Source organism: Eptatretus burgeri, chromosome 14 (genome assembly GCF_056783735.1).
Source record: "Eptatretus burgeri isolate ZD-2024b chromosome 14, Ebu_testis_v1, whole genome shotgun sequence".
In the NCBI taxonomy this organism is placed as follows: Eukaryota; Metazoa; Chordata; class Myxini; order Myxiniformes; family Myxinidae; genus Eptatretus; species Eptatretus burgeri.
The window spans coordinates 35,708,418-35,719,063 of record NC_140974.1 but is presented as its reverse complement, the minus strand read 5'-3'; the positions used below and the strand labels follow the sequence as shown (position 1 = coordinate 35,719,063).

Sequence of the window (10,646 nt, the reverse complement as noted above, 5' to 3'; positions counted from 1 at the left end):
CAGTCATGAATCTCAAACTGAGTAGGAGATTCATATTTCAGCAGGACAATGATCCAAAGCACAGAGCTAAAGCCACACTGGAGTGGCTGAATAACAAGAAAAGAAATGTTCTTGAGTGGCCTCGTCAATGCTCTGACTTGAACCCAATTGAACATTTATGGGGAGATTTGAAGATTGCAGTCCATCAATGATCTCTATCAAACATGGCAGAACTTGAGTAATTTTCATGTGAATAATGGGCAAAGATTTTCCCATCTCACTGTGTAAAGCTGGTGGACACCTATCCCAAAGGCATTTGCAGCCTGTATTCCCTCGTTTATCACAGTATGGTTATCAAATGTCAGTTTGGGGTGCCCTCATTGCAGTTTTTGGGGAACTTGATCGACAAGCATGACATCCATCCATTGGCTGACAAAGTCAAGGCATTCCAGGATTATTTGCAGCCAATATCAGTGCGCAAGCTACGGGAGTTTCTTGTCATGGCGAACTTCTACAGGAGATTCATCCCAAACTGTGCAGACACCCTTCATCCACTAAATGACCTCCTCACATGACAATGTAAGGAGCCAAATAGACTTCTGGTTTGGTCCGACAAATGTGCTGCTGCTTCTACCACAGTGAAGTTTTTGTGAGCAGAGACCACAATGCTTGTCCATCCTAAGTCAGATGCACCACCGTGTATCATGGTGGATGCGTCAGATGTGATAGTTGGTGGTGTATTCCAACAGCATGTGTAAGGGAAGTGGGACCCCATTTCCTTCTTTTCCAAAAGGTTGCAGCCAGTAGACAAGGTATAGCACCTTTAGTCACGAGGCGCCGGCGGTTTACCTGGCAATCCGCAATTTTCTTCACACACTTGAGGGTAGGCAGTTTTGTGTTTACACCAACCATAAGCCGTTAATGCATGCTTTCCAGGCAAAGCTTGGTCGCTATTTACCAAGAGAGGTCCTACACCTTGACTACATTTCTCAATTTACCACCGATATAATTCATGTGAGCGGTAAGCAGAATACTGTAGCTGATGTTCTCTCACAGCTCAATATCAACACCCCTGATACAACAACCTCCGTCGATGTCAACAGGCTTGCCCAGGTGCAGCAGGAGAATTAAGAACTTCAGCATCTTCAGTATCCTCTTCTACCAGCTCCACATCACTCAAGTTCAATGAAGTACCTCTCCCTATCTCTGAAGGCACGATTGTTTATGACATATACATTGGCACTTCTCATCCATATGTTCCTTCTGAGTTCAGACAGGCCATATTTGATGCTCTACACAATCTATCTCACCATGGTATCAGGGCAATGCAGTACCTTGTGACTCAACATTTTGTCTGGTGTGACATGAACCACAATGTGAGAAACTGGTCCAGAGCCTATTTACGGTGTCAACGAGGAAAAATACATCACACAGTAACACCATTAGGTGCCTTTGCATCTCCTTATGTCTATTTTGATAATGTGCACATTGATTTATTCGGTCATCTTCCACCATCCAGTGATAACTCGCATGTGTTGACTATTTTATGAAGTAGCTGGAAGCTATTCCAATACCGGACATACCGGCCAAGACCAAAGCCAAAGCTTTCATTGCCAGATGGGTTGCAGGTGTTGGTGCCCCATCTATTATCACCACTGACAGAGGAAGACAGTTTGAGTCCACACTTTTCAAAATGCTGACAGAGCTACTGGGAAATAGACACACCAGAACTATGTCTAACTATCCCGCTGGAAAGGGACCTTATCAAACGGTTCCATCAACAGCTTAAGTCCTTACTCAGAGCACAAGGCGACCCACATCGCTGGATGGAAAACTTACTGGTCATACTTTTGGGCATTCATGCCACGGTGGAAGCTGATCTGGGTTGCAGTGCAGCCAAGTTGGTTTTTTGTCAGGTCAGGTTTGATCTGTGACCTGCTACAGGTACCATGTAAACCTGTACTAACCTGTTCCATGGTCGGGTTGTCGGCGACTAAACCGTCTCCCCCACCAGGTTTTCTGGTGAGGGGGGTGTTTGGATATGGACACCCAGCAGGATTAAAAACAAAACCTATCAAAGGGCGGAGGAGCTCCTTGTGAGCCAACGGCCATCCATATCTAGTGCCCAACTGTGACTGCAGACGTCCTCCTGCAGTTGGGTTACTTCTTATTAGGAGGTTGGTGGCAGGATTTGCACTCCGGCCACCGTAAAACCGTTCATTCCGCAAAACGCAAAGAAATCTGAAAACCCACTCCGTGGGAGTACCTCCTGTGCAGCTTCCCTTCGCAGGGCAGCTCACCGGATGACGGAATTGGGGCAAAGCCTTCGGGACCCCCAATCTTTGATAGGAGGGAAACCACGGGGTAACATCCCTGGGTCAGATTGCGGGAGAGTGTGTCGGAGTGGTGCTGAGGTGTCGTCCACCAGACGGCGGTCTCCTTGGGTTAACCTGAGGTGGTCCCTTCGGGTGGGTGCCTGGAATGTCCTATCCCTAAGAGAGGATTATCACCTGTCTCTGTTATCATCTGAGCTCAAGCGTTTGGACATCGGGATTGCAGCTCTCTCTGAGGTTCGGAGACCGGATTGCGGCGAGATAATGGTGGGTGGTTACACCTACTATTCGTCTGGTCGCTTTGATGGTTACCATACCCAAGGAGTTGCTGTAGCTGTGTCCAATAAGCTGACCCCAATGATAATTGAGGTAACACCGGTCAACGAGCGTATTATGAGATTAAGGATTCGTCACTCCTTAGGTGTCATTTCCGTGGTCTCTGTTTATGCTCCGACTGAGGCGAGTGATCTCACCGTGAAGGATGCATTCTACGCCACGCTCGAGTCTGTGGTTGATCAGTGCCCCAGACGAGATACACTTCTAGTCTTGGGGGATTTCAATGCATCGACTGGAACTGATAGGGATGGTTATGAGGTGTGTGTTGGTCCCCATGGGTCAGGAACTATGAACCAGAATAGCACTAAGTTCCTTGACTTTGCAAGAAGTCATGGACTTAGGGTGGCTGGTTCATGGCTTCAGCGCCAACAAGCTCATCGCTGGACTTGGTATTCCAACGCTGGCGGTGTTGCAAAGGAGATTGACCATGTCCTCATTGACGGTCGTTGGAGGATGATCCAGAACTGCAGGGTCTACCGGAGTGCTCAGTTCCTCAATACTGACCACAGGCTTGTTGTAGCAACTCTAAAGCTGCACCTTAAATCCTGGAGAATGGTACCATCTCAGCCTAGGCTGGATGTTGCCAAGCTCAGGGATGAGAGAGTAGCTGAGGAGTTTGCGAACAGGCTGAGTGGACACTTGCGGGGTCTGGGTGTTTTGGGGGGTCCTGAAGAGTTGTGGAGCGCCTTTAAGACCACCGTCCTTGATGTTGCCGGTGGATGTCTTAGAACTCACCGCAGGGCAAAGAAGAATTTTGTCTCTCAAGGGACACTGGATACCATTGACCAGAGTCGCAGGGCCAGGCTGAATGGCAGAGCTGAGCTGTTCAGGGAGCTGAGGCGTAAAACTGTACGTACACTGAGGGTGGACAAGGAGGCCTATGTGCGAGGAATCTGTAAGGGGGTAGAGCATCACCTGTGGACAGGTGATTCTCGTCCCGCTTACAGGGGAATTCGCGCATTACGTTCATCCAAGCCCATCCCTCGGAGCACTACAGTTCGAGCAGAGAGTGGTAGGCTCTTGACAGAGGAGTCTGAAGTGAAGGCCCGCTGGGCCGGTTACTTTGAGCGGTTGTACAAGGCTGATCCCCCAGCTGTCGAGTTGGACATCAAGGGTGTTACAATCCCTGTTGCTGACCCACAAATCAACTGTGGTCCACCTTCGCTTGTGGAAACACGGGCTGCGGTGAACCAGTTGAAACGGGGCAAAGCTCCAGGGATTTGTGGCATCCATGCCGAACTTCTCAAGGCTGGTGGAAATGCTGCACTCGTGTCGTTGCATGCAGTTTTGTGCTCTGCCTGGAACACAGGCATCATCCCAACTGACTGGAAGAGGGGCCTTGTTGTCCCTCTCTGGAAAGGGAAGGGTGATCGCCAAGACTGCAACAACTACCGAGGGGTGACGCTGCTCTCAGTGCCGGGCAAGGTCTTTGCTCGGATAATTCTTGATAGGGTTCGCCACCATCTGCTTGAGCACCAGCGTCCAGAGCAGCCAGGCTTTACACCAAAGAGGTCAACGATTGACCGTATCCTTGCCCTTCGTGTCCTCACCGAACGCAGACGAGAGTTTCGGCAGGGGCTGCTTGCAGCCTATATTGATCTCTGTAAAGCGTTCGATTCAGTGAATCGGGATGTCCTCTGGAGGATTCTTGGTCTTCGTGGGGTGCCACCAAAACTGATCGATCTGATGTCTGAACTCTACTCTGGTTCTGAGAGTGCTGTGAAGTGTGGTGGTACCACCTCTGACTTATTTCCAGTTGTTACTGGAGTTCGTCAGGGATGTGTACTTGCCCCCACACTTTTCAGCACTTGTATGGACTGGATTTTAGGGAGGATGTCGGAGAGATCAAGTTGCGGTGCATCGTTTGGGAATGTCAAGATCTCGGACCTTGATTTTGCAGACGATGCAGTCATCTTTGCGGAGACTTTAGACATCCTTTTGGGGGCTCTCGAGGTGCTGAATGAAGAGTCGGAGCCGCTGGGATTACGGGTTTCTTGGGTCAAAACTAAGATCCAGGCTTTCGGTGACATCTTGGATGCTGCTGTCCTGTCTGTATCTGTTTGTGGTGAGGATGTTGAGGTCGTGGAGAGATTCACTTACCTTGGCAGTGATATTCATGTCTCTGCTGGCTGCGAGTCAGAGGTCAATAGACGTCTGGGTCGGGCCTGGGGAGTCATGGATTCACTGGATCATGGGGTGTGGCGCTGCCGGTACCTGTGCGGGAGGACGAAAGTCCGAGTCTTCAGGTCCTTGGTACTTCCAGTCTTGCTCTATGGGTGCGAGACTTGGACTCTGACCAAGGATCTGAGACGAAGACTTAATTCCTTTGGTACAGGTGTCTTCGCAGAATCCTTGGCTATCGCTGGTCGGATTTTGTGTCCAACGAGCGGTTGCTGAGAGAGACTCGGATGAGATTTGTTACCTGCATAGTCCGTGAGCGTCAGTTGCGGCTGTATGGACATGTGGCTCGTTTTCCTGATGCTGATCCTGCTCACCAGATTCTCTCAGCGAGGGAGTCTCATGAGTGGAGGAGGCCAGTGGGCCGACCACGTGCCTCATGGTTGCAGCAGGTTGACCACCATCTCAAGGATGGGGATGGGCCTGGCATCTGCCTGGGGGATGGCCAGACGGAGGCCCCTGGAGTACCGACGGAAAGTGAACGCAGTGACGCGCTGTTCTGGCACATGCTCCCATACCTGACCTGGCCTATCCCGCTGGAAAGGGACCTTATCAAACGGTTCCATCAACAGCTTAAGTCCTTACTCAGAGCACAAGGCGACCCACATCGCTGGATGGAAAACTTACTGGTCATACTTTTGGGCATTCATGCCACGGTGGAAGCTGATCTGGGTTGCAGTGCAGCCAAGTTGGTTTTTGAATCAACACCACCTTCCTGGGAAATTTGTTGCTCCGACGAACATTCACACCAGTTTGGACCTGAGAAATTATGTGGACAGACGATGAAGGGCAATGAGTGAGTTACATTACATCACCACCAGAGCTCAGCAGAGTTCCATGCATCTGCCCAAATACATTTTGTCTTGCACCCATGTTTTTGTATGCAACGACACTATCAGAGCTTCTCTGCAACCTCCCTACCGGGGCCCCTTCTGAGTCATTCCGAGGAAGGATAAGTATTTAATTCTTAATTTTAATCGGAAGGCTGAAACGATCAGTTTAGAGAGACTTGAGGCTGCCAACATGGATAAAGTCTGATGTAACTAATCCTACTGCTGCAACAGAACAATCTCCAGCGACATCGACTCCAACTGTTTCTGTGAGCCAACACACAAAAGCACCGTGTTCAGCCCCATCAACATCTGCATCAACCCCTTTGCCACCGCCAACTACATTAGACATGCAGAAAACTCATTCCAGCAGACATGTCCATTGGCCTAAGAGATTTGTGCACAAATTAAATTAGGTCTGACGTCTACATAATTATCGATCGTCTCTCTTTGATCATCGACCTATGAAGTGGGGGGGGGGGCTTGTGTCGTGACTCGTTAATTTTTCTTTGCATTTTTGCTAATATTTGTGATGACTCAAACGTGTGAACATGAGCAGCCAATCATTGGAGGGTTTTTTTTTCCAAAGAGCCAATAGACGTTGAGGACACTGCAAGGTGGCCTTGAAGTGAACTCGTCATTATGACCCAGGAAGCCCACATGCTTTTTCCTGACAAGTGACCATTTTACAAGTGATCGACGTGACTGTTTCCTCTGCATGCCAAGCCTCCAGAATCCATCTTTTGGTCTTGTTTGGGGTTGAGCCCAAAAATGCTAACACTATCCCATAAAGGTGTGTGTCCTGCCTTGAGTCCATGATTGGCAATAGCAGACTTGTTGGGATAATTGCACTCAAAGGCCTTGCGATGATCAGCAATACATTGGCTGAAGGTCCTCCCTGTCTCTCCCACATACTCGGTTCCACAACCACAGGGTATCGTGTACACCACCCCCGCCATGTCCTTCCTCGGTAACTTGTCCTTTACCCTCATAAGGGCTTTCTTGAGAGTGAAGACAAGTTTTAAACTTACCCTCACTCCTGCCATTTTCAATACTCTGCTGATCCTCTGCAATCCACCCAGTATAAAAGGAAGAACACACAGCCCCAGAGGTTGTTCTTTTGGTCACAGTCTGTTGTGTGGACCATGTAGGATCATTCTCTTTGATGGCAAGCTGTCCAGGTAACCGTTAGCCCTCAAAACCTTTTGAAGATGGTCCACCTCTCTCATCTTGTCTTCGATGGTGGATGGTATCTAATGTTCTCTTTTTGAGAGGGTGTGTACCACCGATCTTTTGTGCTCCAATGGATGACCAGAATCAAAGTCGAGGGAGCGGTCAGTGTGTGTGTGGGCTTTCTAACAGCACTGTGACCTTCAGGGTTCCTTTGGGATCCCTTGTTATGAGCGTGTCTAGGAAGCGAAGGGCTCCATTCTTCTCCTCTTCATGGATGAAATTGATCGATGGAAAAATTTTACTGATGGCCTTATGTATGGAGTCCACGGTGTCAGTGGGACAGATGATGAAAGTGTCATCCACATAATAGAACCACACAGTTGACTGGACTGGGAGGGATGTAATGGTACACTCTTCCAAATGGTACACCAAATGTAATGGTGCCAAAAACCTGTTTGTAATACACTTCGCCAAAGACAAAGTACGTGGAAGAGAGGCTAGCCGAGAGCATGTTGCACAAATCCATCGAGCTTAAGGCACCTGCAGCCTGTATCCACCGATCATCCTCCACCAACCGCCAGTTTACCACCTCAATCGCCAGGGCTATGGGCACGTTGGTGAAGAACGAGACGACATCAAAAGATACCATGGTCTCATGTGGTTTGATGGTGACATGTTTCACTTTTCAGCAAAAGCAGAGCTATTATGTAAGGATCGCTCCGTTTTGCCGACCAAATGCTTCAGGATGTTGGCCAAGAATTTAGATAAGGCATATGATGGTCCATTGATGCCGGAGACAATGAGTCGGAGTGGGACTCCTTCCTTGTGCACTTTTGGTAGCCTGTAGGCCCTGGGAGCCACTCCATTGTTGCTGTACAACCGTTTGTATTCCACCGCCGATAGTCTTCCAATAACAACACCAAATACGTTACTATGTATTTGGTAATGTATTTTATCAAATTAATGTTCATTTTACCATACATTTAAGCTTCTTTCTGTAATTTTACTTTTGACATGTATTTTAGACTCGTTAATAATGGCTAGACTTTTATTTTCACCTTTGTTCTGATTCCCAGCAAATTGCAATGAGGAGATCACTATGAATAATTTATGATTGAACTCAGTATAGTAGACATGTTAAGTGCACAAAATAGGGTGTTGACTTCAAATCATGATGCAAATGTCCCCTTTGGCATGGAAGTTCCTTAGGGTCATAGAAACAAATTTATCCAAAGACACACGTCATATCTCAAAATCCAAGATGGCCGCCATCAGCCATTTTGGAAAACATGGCCCAGTCATAGCTCATGAACCGTTTGTCATAGAAACTATTATGACACATGTTTGCTAGCAAAATTGAGGTCGCTGTATTCATTTCCGGCATCAGCTATGCATTTCAGATGCATTTAAAGGTGAAATCCAAAAAATAATACAAATTATAACAAATTTTAGTGTTTTTCACATACAGAAAATTTGAGGTAATTAGATTATCCATCCCACAATGTCGTAATTACACAAGTTCTTCCTCTTCTCCTCTCTTGTCCTGGTACATCCTGCCAGTGTGGGCGCACGGACCTTGACATCTGCAGAGAAGCATACAGCGCTGTCTCTGCACGCAGCACTTACAAGGAGCTTCACATTCAGTCTTGCACTTGCAAATGGACCGCACAGTCTTCTTCCCCATCTCATCTGGATTGAGGATCTCATCAAGATTCACAACTTGTTGTGTGTCTGACGAGAAGTGCTGGTGAATGCTGATGCATGTTCCATGGAGGGCTGATGTTGCCGTTGTAGAGGATGGATTATGGTCAGTGTTGTCAAAACCGCCTGTGGTGAAAATGTGTTTAACTGCCTGAGGGGGGACCACCACACCAACGTGCTCCCAGTGACCAATGACTGAATTCGCAATATCTGTACTAAGCACTCTCAAACGGTCATACGAGATGCACAACCCTCGCTGATGCAAATCATCGATTCGAGATTCACGGCTGGTTTGAAGATGTACTTTCATATCAACTACAGCTTTGGATAGGTCATCGTCGAAAACAAGAGACTAGCAATGGTTAATCCTTACTGCCTTGATGTCAGGAATCATGCGCTCAATGTCCTCTCTAAGGCGTGTTGTATTGCATTTGATGTAGGCAAAGCCGAGAGCAGCAATACGCTTATCATAAAAGGTGGTCAAGTGAGCCATTTCTAGCGACTCCCCTGAACCACGGTTATCTTCAATAAAGTCAAGTAACTCATTGAGAACATGTGCTCGCATCACCTGCGTGTTATGACTCTCAGTGATGTCACATCCGACCGTCTCCACTTTCCTATACAGCCGAGTCAGGCACGCACGATGACAGACGGCATTGATAGCGATCAAGTCACCAGCGGACAGTTTAGACAGCAGGCGTTTGTCGCCCAACAGCTGAGCACAGTCATTGATTTTTTTTTTATCCAAGCCAAGTGTAGCAGCTTTTCTGAGCTCTTTCTTGTTGCCCACTTCATCACAAAAGAAACACGGAGTGTCAACTGGTTCGCTCAAAGATGTCGAGGGTGATGTCTGTGTGACTGACCTGGCTGCACGAGTTTTTACCAAGCTAAATGACGCTTGTCCTTGATGTTTATTCCTGGCTCTCTGCACTTTCTGATTGTCGACAGCATTCCTCCAAGCTTTGTGCCACACTACATGATTAGACAACATCAGCTGCACTATATTCTGAGTATCACTGTCACCAGTATTCTCTACGAATACAAAATCGGGCAGCTTACCTAATTCATTGAGTTCCTGGATATTGTTCACAACCTGTCTGTAAGTGGCTAAAAGTCTTTCAGGATTGTTTCTCAATTTAACAGATGATGAGGGATCCGAAGTTGGATTATGAGTCTCGTCTGATTGACATATAAAACATAGGCTCCAGTCCATCGTGGCAGGCGTGCTTTCACTGTTATCGGAACTCATTTGGATTAGTCACTTTGAATCTGAAAGTAAAAATTAGAAATTAAAGGTCACATAACATAGATACATTATGTATGTGACTAACTCATGTGTAGTTAAATTCAGCATGAGAAAACCATTTCTGAGTTGGGTCTAACCTAGGCATCATATAGTAGACATGTTAAGTCATGTCGCGTTCTCACAATTTTTTTTTCTCATACATTTTAGAAAAAATGTAACATTTATGTGTTTTTGTCTATGATTTGACCTTTAAATCCATCAGAAAGTGAAATTGTCACCGGAAATGACTTCAGTGACCTCAAGTTAGTTAGAAAACATGTATCATAATAGTTTCAATGACAAACGGTTCATGAGCTATGACTGGGCCATGTTTTCCAAAATGGTCGACGGCGGCTATCTTGGATTTTGAGATGACGTGTGTCTTTGGATAAATTTGTTTCTATGACCCTGAGGAACTTCCATGCCAAAGGGGACATTTGCATCACAATTTGAAGTCAAATGTCACTTAACATGTCTACTAGTATGTTAGTTAACTCAGTACAAGTATGTTAATGCCGATCAGATTGGAATTTATAATTGGTGGATTTAATGGAGTTATCCCATCAAACAGTTTAAAACTGTGCGTATGTGTGTGCATACGTCATACGTCATACATATGTGTGTACCAAGAGTTTAGAAAAAGTATACCAACAGTCCTGTATCAATGTGTTTTAATCTCAAATACCCCGTAAACTGCAGGATATGTGCACGTGACCAACCTACCCATTGGGGCAACGGATATTCAAGTGATTGAAAAGAAGAGATCAGACAATGTTCTGGGTAAGTGCGATGGCACTGCTGTTTGTTTGAACACATGTAACGTGATATTGC

At 46.7% G+C, this 10,646-nt stretch overlaps 1 protein-coding gene and 1 pseudogene across 8 annotated transcripts in view; one reads left to right on the top strand and one right to left on the bottom strand.

Annotated features, from left to right (window-relative positions):
* Positions 1-10,646, top strand: part of ADAMTSL2 (ADAMTS like 2) — a 225,241-nt gene that overhangs the window by 132,188 nt on the left and 82,407 nt on the right. For all 8 annotated transcript variants that reach the window (XR_015051130.1, XR_015051131.1, XM_085854359.1 and 5 more), the window contains one exon: positions 10,515-10,595. Coding sequence is in view for 6 of the 8 variants with exons in the window: in XM_085854359.1 (XP_085710485.1) it covers positions 10,515-10,595 (81 nt within the window). In the remaining 2 variants the exon portion in view is untranslated. The remainder of the gene's footprint in view (positions 1-10,514; positions 10,596-10,646) is intronic.
* On the bottom strand, positions 6,781-8,840 carry LOC147012960 (uncharacterized; annotated as a pseudogene).